Below are 19,224 nucleotides of genomic sequence, written 5' to 3' on the forward strand. Positions count from 1 at the left end.
GTCTTGTAAAATATTTGGGATTTGTGACAATAGTTTGTAATTCACAAGTGCATATATGGCTTCTATTTATATATGAATTTTCATATAAAGCTGAATGGGTACATGAAGTTTGACATTTTTCTAGTTGACAGGTGTTTTGGATTGGTGGGTTAAATGGGACTCTCTTGTTTTTTCCAAAATTCTCTCGTGATCCTAAACCTCTATAATTCAGAAGATATGTCTTCTAGACACGAATCTACTCCTAACCTGATCTTTCATCTTGGCCAAGTTAGAAGATACCTTTGCTATACCCATTCATCCATTTATTTTGTGCTGGTACTAGGCTTGAACTCAAGGCCTGTGTGCTATAATTCAAGGTATTTTGTTCAAGACTAGTGCTCTACCACTTGTACCATAACTCCACTTCCAAGTTTTTGCTGGTTAAGAGATAGACATCTCCCCTAGCTGATTCTGAACCATGATCCTGAGATCTCAATCTCCTGAGTAGCTGGGATTATAGACAGGAGCCACTAGCTCCTGGCTCTTTAGATTTTTTTATTTGCTTTGTTAAAGAAAAAAAAAATGTACTTTAAAAAATGTAAAGTAAAATGAGAGCCACTAGCTCCTGGCTCTTCAGATTTTTTATTTGCTTTGTTAAAGAAAAAAATGTACTTTAAAAAATGTAAAGTAAAATGAACCAATGCAACTTGAGGGCAGGGATGGGAGGGTGAAACTGGGGAAAGTGAAGAAAGGGAGGGAACATTGTCCAAAAAGAATTGGACTCATTACATTACCTGACTTACAAAACAGTAACCCCTCTGTACAATATTTTTTTTTTTTTGTCAGTCATGAGGCTTGAACTCTGGGCCTGGGCGCTGTCCCTAGTGCTCTACCACTTGAGCCACAAGGCCACTTCTGGTTTTCTGGTGGTTAATTGGAGATTAGAGTCTCACAGACTTTGATTATTCGGGCTGGCTTTGGACCGTGATCCTCAGATCTCAGCCTCCTCAGTAGCTAGGATTACAGGCATGAGCCACCTGCACCTAGCTTACAATATCTTAATAAGAACAATACAATTACTTTTTTAAAATGCAAAGCAGAATAGTCTTTTTTTTGTTTTGTTTTGTTTTGTTGGTCGTGAGGCTTGAACTCTGGGCTTTTGGGCACTGTCCCTCAGCTCTTCAGCTCAAGGCTAGCGCTCTGCCGCTTGAGCCGTGGTGCTCAAGCACAGAATATTCCCGAAATATTCCCCAGGGATGTGGTCCTGCAGGTCTGTGACTCCTGAGAGCCATATAGACACCCCCCTCCCCCCTCCCCCTGCCTAAAAATCACGCACATCTCCACATCCTTCTTCCCAAAGAAAACCTCATCTGGGTGCCGGTGGCTCATGCCTGTCATCCCAGTTACTCAGGAGGCTGAGATCTGAGGATTGTAGTTCAAAGCCAGCTGGATGGGAAAGTCTGTGAGACTCTTACCTCCAGTTAAGCACTAAAAATCTAGATGTAGAGCTGTGGCTTAAGTGGTAGAGCATTAACCTTGAGCAAAAAAGCTCAGGGACAACGCCCAGGCTCTGAATTCAAGCCCCAGGATTGGTATATTTAAAAAAAGAAAAAGAAAACCTCACCAAAAGCTAGGCTTTTGTATGTGGGTTTTATTACAATTTTATCTTTTTTTTTTTTTTCTTTTTTCTCTTGTCGGTCATGGGGCTTGAACTCTGGGCCTGGTTACTGTCCTTGAGCTCTTCAGCTCAAGGCAAGCACTCTACTACTTGAGCCACAGCGCCACTTCTGGTTTTCTGGTGGTTAATTTAAGAGTCTTATGGCCTTTCATGCCTGGGCTAGCTTTGAACTGTGATCCTCAGATCTCAGCCTCTTGAGTAGCTAGGATTATAGGCAGGAGCCACTGGCACCCAGCTAGAATTTTATCTTTTAAGTTGTTGTGTAAAGGGGTTACAATTCAACTTTTCAGTTTGAGTGCATTTTGACCAATGTCACCCCTCCCCTCAAATTACCTACTTCCATTTCTACATATGTACCTTGAATAGTTCGATGGCCATACTTTAGTCAACATGTTTGTGTACATAATTCAGATCTAACTTCCATGGATGAGACAAAGCATGTGTCTTTGTCTCTCTGGGCCAGACTTCTCTTAACATCATTTGTTCTAGGTCCAGCCATCCATATCCATGTAAAGGAGCCCTATTATACTGTTTGTGCGAGTGAAAATTGGTGCAACCACTGTAGAAGGCAGTTTGGAGATTCCTCAAATAGAACTCCCCTGTGACCTAGCGTTAGCACTCTTGGGCATCTATCCCAATGATTATAGAGTTAGAATAATGTGGGTTTTTTTGTTTGTATTTGATTTTTAGTATTAGCAATCATGCTGGGTGCTGGTGGTTCATGCCTATAATCCTAGTTGCTTAAGAGGCTGAGATCTGAGGACCATCTGAGGAAGCCAGCTAAGGCTAAGTCTGTGAGACTCTTATCTTCAGTTAACCACCAGAAAAGCAAAAGTGGACCTGTGGCTCAAAGTGGTAGAGCAGTAGCCTAGAGCAAAAAGAGTTCAGGGATAGTGCCTAGGCCCTGAGTTCAAGACCTATGACTAACAAAATAAAAATACTAACAATTACATTTTTTATTGTCTTTTTATAAAATAGGAAAGCAACGAATTGCTCATAAGCCTCATTCCAAACCAAAAACTTCAGGTCTTTTTGAAGCAGATTTTGCCAATGATTCAAAATCTAAGGATTTGCTAGCTGACAAGGAACTGTGGGCTCGACTTGAAGAACTGGAAAGGCAAGAAGAATTGCTGGGTGAACTTGACAGGTATCTCAGGACAGATTAGTTTTCCAAGAGCTGTGCTTCATCCGCAGTCCCTCATTAATAAGGTGGTATGTGCTCATTGGAATCAAGCAGCAAACCATGCCATGTTAAATCGCCCATTTTCCCACTCCAAGAGTACTCTCTAGAGTACTTTCTTTTCCCTCTCCCCCATGACCCTTTCTTTTCTGTATTGGGTTGGACCTCAGAGTCTGATGCTTGCTAGGTATGGACCTCAGAGTCTGATGCTTGCTAGGTATGAGCCATATTCTGCTTCAGTGCTTTCCATAGGAGTGTCTGATGTGTGCGCATACGCATACCAGGGTCGATGCTGATAGCTCAAACCTGTAATCCCATCCACTCAGAAGGATGAGATCTGAGTATCATGGTTCAAAGTCAAACCAGGAAAGGAAATCTGAAAGACTCTTATCCCACTTAATCACTGAAAAAGCTGGAAGTGATGCTGTGGTTCAAGTGGTAGGGCACCAGCCTTGCAGAAACATCTCAGGGACAGTGCACAGGCCCTTAGTTCAAGCCCAAGTACTGGCATCAAAACAAAACAAAAATCCCCAACATCTTATCTTCATTTTTTATTTTTGTACTACATATTTTCATTTTATTTTTATATTTTATCCTGTAATTGGTTTTTTTTTTTTTTTTTTTTTTTGGCGGTTGTGGGGCTTGAACTCTGGGCCTGGGCGCTGTCCCTCAGCTCTTCAGCTCAAGGCGAGCGCTCTACCACTTGAGCTACAGCGCCACTTCCGGTTTTCTGGTGGTTTATTGGAGATAGGAGTCTCATGGTCTCTCCTGCCCGGGCTGGCTTTGAACCGCGATCCTCAGATCTCAGCCTCCTGAGTAGCTAGGATTACAGGCGTGAGCCACCGGCGCCGGCTTAATTGGTTTTTCTTAGTGATGGATATATTATGTAAGTTTTTAAAAGATTAACTTTTTTTTTTTTTTTTTTTTTTTTGGTCAGTTGTGGGCCTTGAACTCTGGGCTTGGGCTCTGTCCCTGCACTCTTCAGCCCAAGGTGAGTGCTCTACCTCTGAGCCACAGCACCACTTCTGGTTTTCTAGTAGTTTATTGGAGATAAGAGTCTCATGGACTTTCCTACCTGGGCTGGCTTTGAACCGTGATCCTCAGATCTCAGCCTCCTGAGTAGCTAGGATTACAAACGTGAGCCACCGGCGCCCGGCAAAGATTAACTTTTTAAAAAAAAATGATGCAGAGAATTGAACCCAGGGCTTTAAGAATACTAGGCAAGCCATCTTCCACTGAGCCACACCCAGCCTGTGTTTTCATGCTGTACTCAGGATGATAGTGTTCTGTCTTTGAGTGACTTTTTTCAAAACATCAATTTCTTTTGAGTTTGATTCTGAAAATTGTTTGGCCTTGCCTTGTGTTTGTAAGCCTTTCTGTTTATTGAACAGGCAATTTCTAATCTGCTCAGGTACAAGAAACTTCACCAAACTGCTATTTGAAATACACATTAGCAGTCACTTTGAATTGTCAAAGTACTAAACGATGCTTTCTACCACAGAAGTTTCTATATTATTTTGCCTTAAGTGACATAACATATGCATAGTTAGTTTCTGTGGGGGGGAAAAAGGACAAAAGGCACAGAAGAGTGCCCCCCCCCCCCCCCCGCTATCTCCCCTACACATTCCCTAGGTCTTTTTTGTTGTTGTTGCTTTTAGATTAACTGCCACTGTTTAATTTCTTCAAACCACCATTGAATCTGGTGATTTTCTTAGTCAGGATTCTTTTATTTTTGCAGGATGTTACTTCAGTGATATTGCCTTTTTGTTTTTGTTATTTTTGTAAGGTTCTCAAAGCCTGTATAGAATGAAGCAGGTGTTCATACACAGGTATGAGACACTGGCATCTAGCTAGAAATATATATTCTTTGAGTTTCTTATTATACTATTGATACTGTATTTATATTGTGTCTGGCCAATACCTTGTGACAAAAGTTCCTCTCCTGTGATCTGTTTATGCTAGAATAATTCCAGTATGCAGAAGTGGCACAGAAACTAATGTTTTGTTAATTTACTTCAAAACCTATATTTTAAAAATTCATCTGTTTTGCCGGGCGCTGGTGGCTCACACCTGTAATCCTAGCTACTCAGGAGGCTGAGATTTTAGGATTGCGGTTCAAAGCCAGCCTGGGCCAGGAAAGTCTGTGAGACTCATCTCCAGTAAACTACCAGAAAACTGAAAATGGCGTTGTAGCTCAAATGGTAGAGCGCTAGCCTTGAGCTGAAGAGCTGAGGGACAGCGCTCAGGCCCAGAGTTCAAGCCCCACGACCGACCCCCCCCTCCCCCCCAAAAAAAATTCATCAGTTTTTACTGTTGTCCTCTTTTAACCTAGATAGTTTAAATATATATAGAGACTAGGTGCCAGTGGCTCAAGCTTGTAATCCCAGCTACTCAGAAGGCTGAGATCTAAAGATTGTAGTTTGAAGCCAGCCCAGGCAGGATGTCTGTGAGACTTTTATGTCCAATTAACCAGCAAAAAAGCTGAAAGTAGAGTTGTGGTTCAAGTAGTAGAGCACTAGCCCAGGCCCTGATTTCAAGCACACACACACACTCAAGAACATACAATCTTAAATTTTTTCATTAAAATGAATTGAAAATTGCAAACATTGCAGTTCTGATGTTTTTTTATCTCATGTTGTTGTTAATATTGTTTCTTTGGCAGTAAGCCTGACACTGTGATTGCAAATGGTGGAAATGAGAACTCCTCTGAAGAGGAAAAGGAGGAGCAGAAGGCATGTGGGCCTGGGGGCGGTGGAGCCCATGGCCCCTTCACTCCCAGAAGTGATGGCCCCTTCACTCCCAGAAGTGATTGGAAGCTTGCTCCTAGCTCAGCCCTGCTCAGTGGTCTATCGCTATGTCCAGTGAATGGCTCAAACTCTTACCACAGCAAGGAAGATGGCAGTGATGGGGACGGTGATGATGGGGATGATGACAATGACGATGATGATGGGGATGAAGATGGCAATAAGGAGAACCACCCGTGTGCTTCAGGGGTTGGAGACAATTCTGTACCAACCATCTATTTTTCTCATACGGTTGAACCTAAGAGGGTTTGTATACTTTATAACTTGACTCATTTTCTATATAATATGATCATTAAATGTCATCCATCCTTTCCCCTTCCTCTTCCTCTTCCTATTCCCCCTCCTTTCGTCTGTTGGCTTTTTTGCTCAAGTCTCTTATCATTTGAACCACACCTCCACTTCTGGCTTTTTGCTGGTCTGTTGGAGATAGGTTTTCTTTTCCAGGCTGGCTTTGACCTGTGATCCTTAGATCTCAGCCTCTTGAGTAGCTAGGATGACAGCAATGAGCTTTTTTTTTTTTTTCTTTCAAAGAGAAAAATGCTGACAGTGATTCTTTTTTTATTTTTATTTTTATTTTTGGCCAGTTGTGGGGCTTGAACTCTGGGCCTGGACTCTCCCTGAGCTCTTCAGCTCAAGGCTAGTGCTCTACCACTTGAGCCACAGTGCCACTTCTGGTTTTCTGTTGGTTAATTGGAGATAAGAGTCTCATAGACTTTCCTGCCTGGGCTGCTTTGAACTGTGATCCTCAGATCTAAACCCTCCTGAGTAGTTAGGATCACAGGTGTGAGCCACTAGTGCCAAGCCCAGCCCTGCTATTTTACTGGTGGTTTTAGAAATGGAGTCTAGTGAGCTTTTCTACCTAGGCTGGCCTTGAAATTCAGACTCCTTCAGATCTCAGCCTCCTGTGCAGCTACAATTGTAGGTGTGAACCACTGGCACCCTAATTTTGTGAGTTTTTTTTCAGTTTTTTTAATTTTTCCTATTTTCATTTAGATAAAACAGGAAAATAACACTTGGAGGGATGTCATAGGAAGTATGTGGTGTAACGGAACACTAACATTTAATTCTCAACTGAGTGGGTTTTTATGTTTTAGACTCGTTTTCTGAAATACGAAGTGTTAATAAAAGAATTTAAAATAATTAAGCACTATCTCATAACTGCTTTTTGACTTAAATATCATCCAGATTTTACTGTTCCTTTTTGGTTAGTTTGGAGATGCACACTTTAAGCTAAAAACACCAAAGAAATGGGATGAGGTGAAGCTTACAATAAATGTAACATTTAAGCGAAGCATATAATCCTGGCTGTTCAGGAGGCTAAGATTTGAGAATCACAGTTCAAAGCCAGCCAGGGTAGGAAAGTTCGTGAGACTCTTTTGTCTCTAGTGAACCACCAGAAAACTGGAAGTAGAGATTGTACAATGCTAGCCTTGAGTTTTTGAAAAAGCTAAGGGACAGGGCTCAGGCCCTAAATGTAAGTCTCAATATTGGCACCCTCCCCCCCCCAAAAAAAAAAAAAAAAAAAAGAAAAACACACAAAGAACCATTTAGGGCTGGGAAGGTGGCCCAGTGGTAGTGTGCTTGCCTTGCATGCATGAGGCCCTGGGTTCGATTCCTCAGCACCACATAAGCAGAAAAGGCTGGAAGTGGCACTGTGACTCAAGTGGTAGAGCACTAGCCTTGAGCTGAAGAGCTGAGGGATAGTGCCCAGGCCCCACAACCGACAAAAATAACCATTTAGCTGAAATGTGTTTCGCTTTCCATGTGAGGCTGGCTTGCTTGCTGGGAGGATGTCACTCAGGGGCAGTACTATGTCAGGGAAGGACCCTGTCACACGGGACCATCACTAACGTCACAGCCCATGGGCTCCCGGTGTTCCTCATTATGCACATCATTCTCTCTAGCGTGCGTCCTGATTTCTCAAAAAGGTTTCTATGCTTTTTAAAAGAAAAAACCTATTTTTTAAATTGCAACTTTTAGGTTCGAATAAATACTGGGAAAAACACCACCTTGAAGTTCAGTGAAAAGAAGGAAGAAGCCAAACGGAAGCGCAAGAACACCAGCAGTGGCCATGGTGCCCATGAGCTGCCCACCATCAAGACCCCGGCTGACATTTACAGGTGTGTGGCTGGGCCCCGTGTGCAGGACAGCAGACCAGCCGCCCACTCCTTCCAGCCCCAGCTTTCACACGCAGGCCTGGGCTGGGAGTGAGGATGATGCTGGGTAGGAGGCCGTGTGCATAGTCCTGGGGGCAGCTCAGTGCTTGCAGGGCGGTGTCCAGTCCTGAGGATGCTCCACTGGATTTATTTATTTATTTTATTTTATTTTTTTTCTGGTTTTGGGACTTGAACTCTGGGCCTGGGCTCTGTCCCTGAGCTTTTGTGCTCTTCCACTTGGGCCACAGCTCCCCTTCTGGCTTTCTGTGGTTAATGGGAGATAACCGTCCCATGGATTTTCTTGCATGGGCTAGCTTTGAACTGCAATCCTCAGATCTAAGCCTCCTCTGAGTAGCTGGGATTATGGGTGGTGCCCAACTTTTGTGCTTGCCCTTTGCCAGTCCTGAGGCTTGTGCTCAGGGCCTGGGCACTGTCTCTTTGTTTTTCCCTTTTTCATTGAAGACTAGTTAGCACTTCTACCACTTGAACCACACCTCTCCTTCTGGCCTTTTTGATGGTTCATTGGAGATAAAGAATCCCAAAGACTTTCCTACCCAGACTGGCTTCTAACCATGATCCCAAGATCTCAGCCTACTGAGTACCTGGGGCCACAGGCATAAGCCACCAGCACTTGGCTCTTTTTTAATTTATTTTCACTTAGTTAAGCAATAGTAGGGATGAAACTCAGGGGTTAGATGTTGTCCCTGAGCTTTTTCACTATGAGCTGGCTCTCTACCACTTGAGCCACATCTCTACTTTTGGCTTTTTGCAGTTCATTGGAGATGAGTCTCATGGATTTTTCTGCCCTGTCTGGCTTCTAACTGCTGTCCTCAGCTCTTGGCCTCCTAGCTGGCTGATATTGCAGGGGTGTGTTAACAAGGAAAGTTAGATGGGCTCTGGGGTGTCATGGCTGGCTGCAGGCTCCCCCAGCAGTGGTGCATGTTTCTGGATGTCCAGGGTCTTCGTGGATGTGGTGAATGGTGAGTATGTCCCACGCAAGTCCATCCTGAAGTCGCGCAGCCGGGAGAACAGCGTGTGCAGCGACACCAGCGAGAGCAGCACGGCTGAGCCCGATGAGCGGCGCACCGTGCTGCGGAGCCTCAGCTGTGAGACAGAGTCCAGCAGCGAGGCCGGGGAGGCCGGCCCAGGCCTCCTGGAGGAGCCCCCCGGGGGCCAGCGGCCCCAGGTCAGTCAGTGCTGATTAACCCCTGCTTCTCCCACTGCCCCTTTTCTTCCTCCTTTCAAAAGTCATGGGGAAGCCACTCAGGAGGCAGTGATCAGAGGATGGCTGTTCTTAGCCCAGGCAGAGAAATCCATGAGACTCTTATCTCCAGTGAACCACCAAAAGCCAGCCATGGAGTTGTGGCTCAAGTGGCTGTATAGCACCAGCCTTGAGTGAAGATGCTAGATACAAATGCCCAGGCCCTCAGTGCAAGCAAGTCCCAGTACCGGCACCAAAACAAAGCAAAAACCTCCTCAGGTCCATTGATAATTTACTTCATGTAATCCAGGTAATTGACATTCTAACCCAAAACACAACATGTGCTACATGAGGTATTAAAACTTGAAGACAGTATAGTTTTCCAAAAATTGTTTTGAATGACTTTAATATTACAGTACAGTTTCCTAGTGTAAGTATATTTGACAAATGATTATCGAAAGCACAGAGCCTAGAATTAATGAGGTCCTGTGACTTGTTTGTTTCTGCATGTGTGCTAGTCCTGGGCCTTGAACTCAGGGCCTGAGCACTGTCCCTTATTTTGCTTAAGGCTAGTGTTCTACCACTTGAGCCACAGCTTTACATACCTGCTGTTTGTTGGTTCATTGGAGAGAAGAATCTCATGGACTTTACTTCCTGGGCTGGCTCTGAACTATGATCCTCAGATCTCGGCCTCCTGAGTAGTAGTAGGTATGAGCACAAGTGCCTGGCTGAAGACTTTCAGTGGGCCTTGGTTCTCTACACAGTTGGATTCTGTTGTTCATGTCTTCAGTGGGGAGTGTCAGCCGGGTGGCCACGAGCAGAGACCCTGGGCATCTTACATCTGGTCTCCTTGTCTCATAGGCTTTTTCTGGAACAGTGATAGAAAAGGACTTTTTACCCTCCCCAACAACACACCCCGCCATCGCTTCTCCTGGACTGCCCACCATTCCAGAACGCAAAGAAACTCTGCCAGAAGCAGCCGAAGAGCCTGCAAAGCGGGTTTCCAAGTTCAAAGCTGCCCGACTGCAGCAGAAAAGTTAGGCCTGGCCAGCTGGGCCTGCTCAGGCTGCATGTGCCCGCTCACCTGTTTGAACTCGGGCCTGGGAGGCAGGTGGACACAGCACTTCTCACTGGGCCGGGCCATCAGTCTGTGCGCACAGTCTTCTTGGGTTCTCTCCTCCCAGAGTCGCCCAGGTTGGCTTTCTCTGCTGCCAGCACAGCTGTGATTGTTTTCAGTGGGTGCAGTTGGCCTGCATTGTTTTTTCATGTTTCAGACTAAATACAGGCCATGCGGTACCAGCCGTGATGTGTATGGTCCATGGGAAAGAAACTTCTTAAAATTTCAAGTCAGTTCATCCATTCTGTCCCTTCGCATTCACATTTTCAAGGCACTTTAAAATAAAATTAAAAAAAAAAAGAATGTCTTGTAGGTTCTGCATTGAGGTGGTTCTGTTTCAGTCACTCTCCTTTCAATGCCACACTGGGCTTCTTTTCTGTTTTCTTTTCTAGGTCTGAGACCCGGACTCAAACTCAGTACCCGGGGCCGCTTTTGCTTATTGGCTAGTGCTCTACCAGCTTAGCCACATCCCCAGCCCCACACTGCAGAATTGTGTGCGACCTCTGGGAAAGTGGCTTCCATTTGCAAGAATGGTATTTTGTAAAATGTTTATGCTTTCTGTTTTTTTTTTTTTTTTTCTCAAATAAAAGTTTTATGAAACTTGGGTCTCTAAATGTTTTGTTTTGTTTTGGGGGGGGGTCCAGTTGTGAGGCCTGAACTCTGGGCCTGGGCGCTGTCCCTCCGCTCTTCAGCTCAAGGCTAGCGCTCTACCACTTGAGCCACAGCGCTGCTTTTTTTGCTTATGTGGTGCTGAGGAATCGAACCCAGGGCCTCAGGCATACAAGGCAAGCGCTCTACCACTGAGCCACCTTCCCAGCCCGGGTCTCTAAATGTTATCCACTTTATGGTTTACAATTAACTAATACATAAGCTACATTTATTACATACCACATTCTTGTTTGGCTCTTTGTTTAAGATTTTTTTATTCTTAGCGTAAAGGTAATGTATAGAGGGAGTACAGGTGCATAAGTCAGGTGGAGAATGCATTTCTTTCTGGACACTGTCACCCTTTCCCTTGTGCTCTCCCAGTTTCTCCCTCATCCCAACCCACAGCTCATATAGTTCTTTTTCCACATTGTATCTAGTGGGTACCATTGCTTCATTAGTTCACCTTTTGTCCCTCCATTTCTGTGTCTCCCCTAAGTCTGTATATAATTGAGCAAACAGAACAACAACAACAAAAAACCAACAAAAGAAGCTAGGCTCCAGTAGCTCATGCCTGTAATCCTAGCTACTCTGGAGGTTGAGATTCGAGGTACACAATTCAAAGCCAGACCAGGCAGGAGAGTTCATGAGACTTACCTCCAATTAGTGACGGGAAAAGCCAGAAGTCATTGTGGCTCAGGTGGCGAGGAGTTCTAGCCTTGAGCAAAAGGAGCTCAGTGACAGTGCTCAGGCCCAGAGTTCAAGCCACAGGGCTGGAAAAAAAAAAACACCCCCCCCTCAAAAAAAAAAAAAAAAGGAAAAAAACCACCTTGTTTCCCTTTCCCTGGAGTGCATTATTATTTTATGTGATCAGAGGTGCAGAGGCATTGCACCTTAGTGATCTAAGAGTGTCTTCCTTTGGTCTCACTGTGTGTGAGTGCCGAGAGTCCTGTATAATTAATCATGTCCTGGTGTATTCTAGATCTAGCTTCTGCATATTAAAGAAACATGCGCCATTTGTCTCTGAGGTTGGCTTACCTCACTTAACATGGTTTATTGTAGGTACATCCATTTCCCTGCGAATGACATAATCTTATTCTTTCTAATAGCTGTATAAAATTCCACGTAAATAGGTGGCTCTTTGGTGTTTTGTTTTCTTGGTGGTGGTACTGGAGTTTGAACTCAAGCTTTATACTTACTACGTAGGCATTTTATCACTTGAGGCACACCTCCAGGGAGGTTTGTTTGGTTTAAATTTTTTTGTTGACACTGGGTATTGAGGCCAGGACCTCCCAGCTGCTCCCCAAGGTCTTGCATTCTCAAATTCTAAAAATTCCATACTCTTTCCCCCCTTCTCTTCCCCCATCCCCAACGAAAGTTTTCACAAGGATTGTCTATTGGGAGAGACAGGAAGGTTATATAGTTAACTTTTTTTGTTGTTGTTTTAAAGGATTTTGGCTGTGAGCTGGTGGTTCACAGCTGTAATCCCAGCTACTCAGCAGGCTGAGATCTGGAGTTCATAGTTTGGAGTTAGCCTAGGAATGAAATTTGTGAGGCTTACCTACAATGAACCACCAAAAAACTAGAAGTAGAATTGTGACTCAAGTGGTAGAGCACTAACCTTGAGCACAAAAGCTCAAGGACAGCGCCCAGGCCCTGAGTTCCAGTACTGGTACGAGAAACTTTTGAAATAAAAATTCTGTTACAATCTTTTTGGCATGTTCATTATTGCTGGTTACTTGACTACTTTTAAATGACTTATAGTAAAACTTGCAAAGGAGAAATGTAGTCCTCATACTGCAAGTTAAGCTGCAAGGGCTAAGCATCAGCTTGATGCTAAAATGTGGCTTTTAAAACATCATTCTGCAGTAGTCCTAAAATAAGCCATCAGGGCCGTCAACCCTCTATTCATGGCTCAATATTTAAAGGTTATTTATAGCTGCTTTAATGAATTCTTGCTTAAACAAAGTGAAATTATGTCCTAGAAAACTAGAAGCTACTTGTAATTGGAACAGCACCACTGTAAAACCTTTATGAATATGGATTTTCATAAAAAGGGGTGCGTGTGAGCCCCCCACTTCTTAGCAGATCATATGGCCCAGAGGACCATATGCCTGACCCTGTGATTGGTCTGTTGACAGTTTTAGTCAGTTGCATACATGTTGTACTTTTAAGGTTTTTTTCAGTTGATGTCAGTTCTAATCTAAACCAAGAGGACAAATCGCCCCCATACCTGAGTCAGTCCTATTTGGCACTGGTGGTTCACACCTGGCCAGTCAGGAATGTCAATAACACATCTCCAGTGAACCAGCACAAAGCTGGAAGTCACTCAAGTGGTGGAGCACCAGCCTTAAGGGAAAAAGCTAGAGAATAGTACCCTGAGTTCAAGTCCCAGGACTGGCACACACAAACATCAGTGTAACTTCTCTTGAGAAGTCTTTGATCCATGGGTAATTTAGATAGGTACTGTTTAATTTCTAAACTTAGTAGTAGTTCCAGTGTCCTTCTGTTCTTGATTCCTACTTTAATTCTGTAGTCTATGAAGAATATGCTTAGTATATATTTAGTCTACCAAAGTCCATTGAGGGATTTTTGTTGTTGATCATGGGGCTTGAAGTCAGGGCTTGAGTGCTGTCCCTGACAGGTTTTGTTTTTTTTTTTCTTTTTTCTTATGGCTAGTGCTCTAGCGCTTTGAGTCACTGCTCAACTTCCAGTTTTCTGGTAGTTAATTTGAGATATGTATCTCAGAGATAAGCTGTTAGCCTCCTGAGTAGGATTATAGGTATAATCCACCAGTACCCAGACCATTGATTTAAAAATATATGATTATGAAGGTGGTGTATAGAGGGGTTACAGTTACATAAGTAATGAACACATTTCATTTAAAATAATGTTGCCCCTTCCCTCACTCTTCCACTTTTTCCCTCCCTCTCAGTTTTCCCCTCCTGGCCCCACCCACAAGTCATATAGTTCATTTCCCACATACGTCCAGTGAATACCCATGCTGCATTAGTTTACCCATTGTTCCTCCACTGATGTGTTGGTTTAACTTTTTTTTTGCTTTTGTTGGTCATGGGGCTTGAACTCAGGGCCTGAGTGCTGTCCCTGAGCTCTTTTTGCTCAAGGCTAGCACTTCACCACTTTGAGCTACAGTGCCACTTCCAGTTTTGAGTTGGTTAATTGGAGATGAGTCTTACAGACTTACCTACCTGGGCTGGCTCTGAATCTCGATCCTCAGATCTCAGCTTCCTAAGTTGCTAGGATTATAGGGGTAAGCCACTAGTGTCCAGCTTCCATTGACTTTTTAAATGAGTAATTGTGTTCTTTCCTGTGTGCTTTAAAAAGTATATTCTACAGATAGATGTCAAGTTTATTAATAGTGGTTTCTGTGTTGTTGCTGATTTACTTTTTCTTGTCATAATTGGGAGAGGAGTATTTAGACCATAAGCTGTGACTGATTGTATTGTAGGGTTTGAACTCAAGGCCTTGCACTTGAGCCATACCCCCAGCCCAAGCTGTTATTTTTTTTTGACTCCTAGTTTTTATTTTTGTTAGGATTTTGCCCTGTGTATTTATGGGACTCTGTTGGAAGGTGTGGCTACATCTTTCTGATTCGTTTTGATGCTTTTAGTATTATAAAATACCTGTCCTTAGCCAAGAACTGGTGGCTCATGTCTGTAAGCCTAGCTGATCAGGAGGCTGAGATACGAGGATTGCAATTCGAAGCCAGCCCAGTCAGAAAAGTTCTTGAGACTCGTATCTCTAATTAACCACCCAAAAGCCTGAAGTGGCACTGTGGCTCAAGTGGTAGAGTGCTAGCTTTGAGCAAAAAAGCTCAAGGACAGTGTCCTGTACCTAAGTTCAAACCCCAGTACTGGCAGTACACACAACAAAAATCCCTCTTCTCTAGTAACAATCTTAAAGCCTCTAAAATACACCAGCTTGCTTATAGTGACATTTGCATTACATACATTTCCCTAGCATTTATTTTTGTGACCTTTAGTTGTGCACCTTGATCAATGTCAGCCCATTCCCCCCATCCCCTCCTACTCCACCCCCTGCGTTTTCTCTAGCACTTGAGTTGCAATTTTTTTTCTTTCAGTTTTGAGTTTGGCATTTGTCTACATGTAGACAACATTGCTATTGAATCTTGTTTTTAAAAAATCGCTTATCCTTGCCCAGCGCCCGTGGCTCGCCGGTGGCTCATACCTGTAATCCTAGCTACTTAGGAAGCTGAGATCTGACAATTGCAGCTCAAAGCCAGCCTAGGCAGAAAAGTCTGTGAGACATACCTCTAACTGACCACCTGTAAACTGGAAGCAGCACTGTGGCTCAAAGGGGTAGAGTGCTAGCCTTGAGCTGAGGGATTGCGCCCAGGCCTAGAGTTCAAGCCCCACCACCCACCAAAAATTAAATAAAAATCACCTATCCTTTACTGTCCTCCTTCCCCTCCTACTCTCCCTTCCTCTTATTTCCTTTCTTTCCTTCCCTCCCTCCTTCCCTCTCTTCCTTCCCTCCTTTTCTCTCTTCCCTCCCTTCTCCCTTCCTTCCTTCCCTTCCCTTCCTTCTCTTCCTTCCTTCCTTCATTGCTTCCTTCCTCCCTCCCTCCCTCCCTTCCCTCCCTCCCTTCCCTCCCTCCTTTTCCCTCCCTCCCTTCCTTCCTCCCTCTCTCCCCACCCTCCCTCTCTCTCATTTCATCTATCTCATCTCTGTGTCTTCATCCGTCCATCCTAGTTAGTTGTGTTAAATAATTGTTTTTTCAATGTATCTTTCTTTTCCTTCTTTTGCACGAGTGTACTTCCTCACACTTCTGGGGCTGAGGGGTCTCTCTCTTTCAGATGCCTCCCCGGTCACTTGCTGTGGCTCTGGGTTGGTTCTTCAGAGTTGCTCTGATGGTTACAGTATGGTTCGTAACCTGGTGGTCTAGTTCAGAATAATAACTTCAGGCCAAATGTGGACCTGGCTTCTGAATTGCTGAGACCTACCCTCTTCCTTTGTCCTCTTACCATAATGGACCTACTTATCATTTTTCTGTGTGATCATTTTTTAAATAAGGAAAAATTTAAAAATGCATTTACATTGCCATTTATAGTTGCTTGCATAATTACCTTTACAGGTGCTCTTAATTTTTTATGTGGATTCAAGTTGCCATCTGCTGTCATTTCTTTTCATCCTTGGAAGAAAATTTTAGTGGCAACAATTTTTTTTGTATTTATTTGGACTACTTTTAACGTCTGGTTTTACTAGACATAGAATTATTTGACAGTATTTAGAGTTTACTGCTGGCTGTTTTTTATTTTATTCTCTAAGAAAATTTCAGTGGCAACAAATTTTCTGTCATTTGGAGTATCTTTTTTTTTTTTTTTTTGGTTGGTCGTGGGGCCTGAACTCTGGGCCTGGGTGCTGTCCCTGAGCTCTTCAGCTCAATGTGAGCGCTCTACCACTTGAGCCAGAGTTGCTTCTGGCTTTTTCTGCTTATGTGGTGCTGAGGAATTGAACCCAGGGCCTCATGTATGCAAGGCAAGCACTCTACCACTGAGCCACCTTCCCAGCCCCAGTGTCTTTGTTTTTTAAAGGTTTTTTTTTTTTTTTTTTTTTTTTGGTCCGGTTGTGGGGCCTGAACTCTGGGCCTGAGCACTGTCCCTCAGCTCTTCAGCTCAAGGCCAGTGCTCTACCACTTGAGCCACAGCGCCACTTCCGGCTTTTTTCTTTTTGCTTATGTGGTGCTGAGGAATCGAACCCAGGGCCTCAGGCATGCAAGGCAAGCGCTCTACCACTGAGCCACCTTCCCAGCCCCAGTGTCTTTGTTTTTTAAAGGTTTTTTTTTTTTTTTTTTTGCTGGACATCGAATTACTTGACAATACTTAGAATACCCTGCTTGTTAGTTTTTTATTTATTTTTGTTGATGTTACTTTTTGTCAGTGTCAGGGCTTGAACTCAGTACTTCCCATTTCATTTGCATGGCTGGCACTCTACCCCTTGAGTCATCCTTCTAACCTGGCTTTTTGCTAGTTATTGTGGAGATAGAGTCACAAGGCTTTTCTTCTCCGACTGGCTACAAACAGTGATCCTTCAGATCTCAACCTCCTGAATAGCTGGAGTTTGAGGGTTGAGCCCTCAACTCCTGGCTTTAAATAATTAAGAAAAAAAAATGTACCCATGAATTGAGTATTTCAAGATCTTCTCACTTTCTCATGCTGAAGTTTCCATCTGATTTTATTTCCCCTCAGCCCGAACTTCCTTTAATGATTATTTTATTACCAGTGTTCTAGATCAAGTTGTTTTTTTTTCCCCTTGAAAAAGTTACTTTGCCTTTATTCTTGAAAAGTATTTTTGCTAGGGATAGAAATCGAGGTCAATAGATTACTTTTTTCATTAGCATATGGAAGATCAGATGTTTATCCATTGTCCTTTGTGTCCCATTGACCATGGTGTATGTTTTTTTTGTTGCGGCATTTACTTATAGTATGTGTAGGTTTTTCTCTGTTTAATCTTACTTGCGGGGGGGGGGGGACGGGGGGGAGCATTGAACTCATTGGGTCTGTGTATGTAAGAGTTTCCATTAAAGGTGGAAATAGCTGATCCTTTGTTCTCTACCTCTCTCTTCTCTGGAACTCCAAGTACAAATATCTATGGCCCAGCTCTTATTACCCCATCAGAGTTCATGTTTGTTCTGATCTTTTTTTTTTTTCATTTTTTTTCTTTAAATTTTTAAAAATATGGAACGCTTCACGAATTTTTGTTCTGATCTTTTTATGTGTTTCATTTTGCATAGTTTTTATTGAAGTGTCCCCAACTTTACCGATTCTTTTCCTCCACCGTCTGATTTGCATCTGAGCATATCAATACATTTCATGTTATACGTATTTGTCTTTTTTTCTTTATTTTTTATTTTTTTGGGGTCCAAGACTGGGACCTGAACTCAGTACCTGCCCCTTTTGTTCATTGGCTAGCATCCTGCCAACTGAGGCATGCCTCCAACCCTGTATTTGCCTTAAAAAATCTTTTCAGGATGTTAATGCTTTTCCTTTTGTGTCAAAGCCTATTTATAATAGCTGTTCTAAAACTTTCTTGTTAATTCCATCTTTTCTGTCATTTTTACATCTTTCCATGGGCTGATTTTCCTCCTGGCTGTGGATCGCAATGTGGTGCTTATTTATATATTTAGTAAGTTTTAAATTTGATGCTGGATTTTTTTTCTTTATTCCAGAATCAATTTTGTTTTACAGGAAAGTTTCAAATGCAGGGCAGTCTTCATATGTCCCTCACGTGATTTCAGGGCTTCTAAATGTTAATATATTAACCCTGGTGAGGTCTGTTCATCAAAACTAAGACATCGTTTACTGAAGTATGATGCTATTAAGTAAATTCATCTGCATGTCACCAATTCTCCCTCCCTCCAGTGTCCTTGGTCGTTTGCATCTAGTGGCCTTCATAGCCTCACACTGTCTGTGACATTTCTGTTGCTTGAATTTTCACCTCCTTCCTCTTAGCCTGGAAATTTTCACCTCCTTCCTCTTGGGCCTGGAAATCTGACAAAATACCTCATGTAGATCTAGTTGGGCCCAGGATTAAATTAGTGTGGGGTTTTATGAGTTTGGGGGAAAAAATACTATTATAGGACTGAGGTGCCTGTTTAGGTGCTGGTGTCTCATCCCTGTAATCCTAGTTACTCAGGAGGCTGAATTCCAGAGGATGAAGTTCAAGGCCTGTCTTGAAAACATTCATGAGACCTGATCTTCAATGACCCAGCAAAAAGCTGGACTGGAGGTATGGCTCAAGTGGTAGAGTGGCAGCCATGAGTAAGCAAGTGCAAGGTCCTGAGGTCAAACCCCAATACTACTTCCCCTACACCAAAAAGTGACAAGACACCATAGCAAGGTGTTAATCTTAGTTATTTTGTTAAGCTGGCATTTGGTTGGTTTCTCTAACATAAAACCTGCTTTATTTTGCTTGAATAACTTCTCCCTGTGCATGGTCCAGAAAAACTCTCTTAAGCAATAGAAAACTGGCTGCCTTCGTATGCCTGTCATCCTAGCTCCTTGGAAGGCTGAGACTAAAGATGGTGGTTCAAAGCTAGGCAGGGCAAAAAAGTCCATGAGATACTTATCTCTAATTAATCAACCCAAAGCTGGAAGTGGAGCTGCGGCTCACAGTGGTAGAGTGCTAATCTTAAACAAAAAAGCTCAGGAACAGCAGCACCCAGGCTCTGAGTTCAAACTCCAGAACTAGCATGTGTCACACACACACACATACGCACACACAAAAATCCTGTGTAATTTCGGTCAGCTTCATTTTCAATACCAGATTTTTCAGCCTAGACATAGGATTGATTCAGCTTAGAAAAAAACTTTTCCAGGAAAAACTCTTGGAAATTTGTTTTTTTTTTAAAACAACAACAACAACAACATGGTAAATATTCAATAATGATCCCAAGAATTAATTGAGGGGGTAGAAAACACAA

General features: G+C 43.2%; 1 protein-coding gene across 3 annotated transcripts in view; it reads left to right on the forward strand.

Moving 5' to 3' along the window:
- Uri1 (URI1 prefoldin like chaperone) overlaps window positions 1-10,715 on the forward strand; it is a 55,874-nt gene extending 45,159 nt beyond the window's left edge. For all 3 annotated transcript variants that reach the window (XM_069998521.1, XM_069998522.1, XM_069998523.1), the window contains 5 exons: window positions 2,636-2,804; window positions 5,500-5,887; window positions 7,622-7,761; window positions 8,755-8,983; window positions 9,860-10,715. In XM_069998521.1, coding sequence (XP_069854622.1) covers window positions 2,636-2,804; window positions 5,500-5,887; window positions 7,622-7,761; window positions 8,755-8,983; window positions 9,860-10,039 — 1,106 coding nt within the window. In that variant the 3' untranslated portion in view covers window positions 10,040-10,715. The remainder of the gene's footprint in view (window positions 1-2,635; window positions 2,805-5,499; window positions 5,888-7,621; window positions 7,762-8,754; window positions 8,984-9,859) is intronic.
- The last annotated feature ends 8,509 nt before the right edge of the window (window positions 10,716-19,224 follow it).

Source organism: Dipodomys merriami, unplaced genomic scaffold, assembly GCF_024711535.1.
Source record: "Dipodomys merriami isolate MVZ:Mamm:240054 unplaced genomic scaffold, mDipMer1.0.p SCAF_52, whole genome shotgun sequence".
Lineage (NCBI taxonomy): Eukaryota > Metazoa > Chordata > Mammalia > Rodentia > Heteromyidae > Dipodomys > Dipodomys merriami.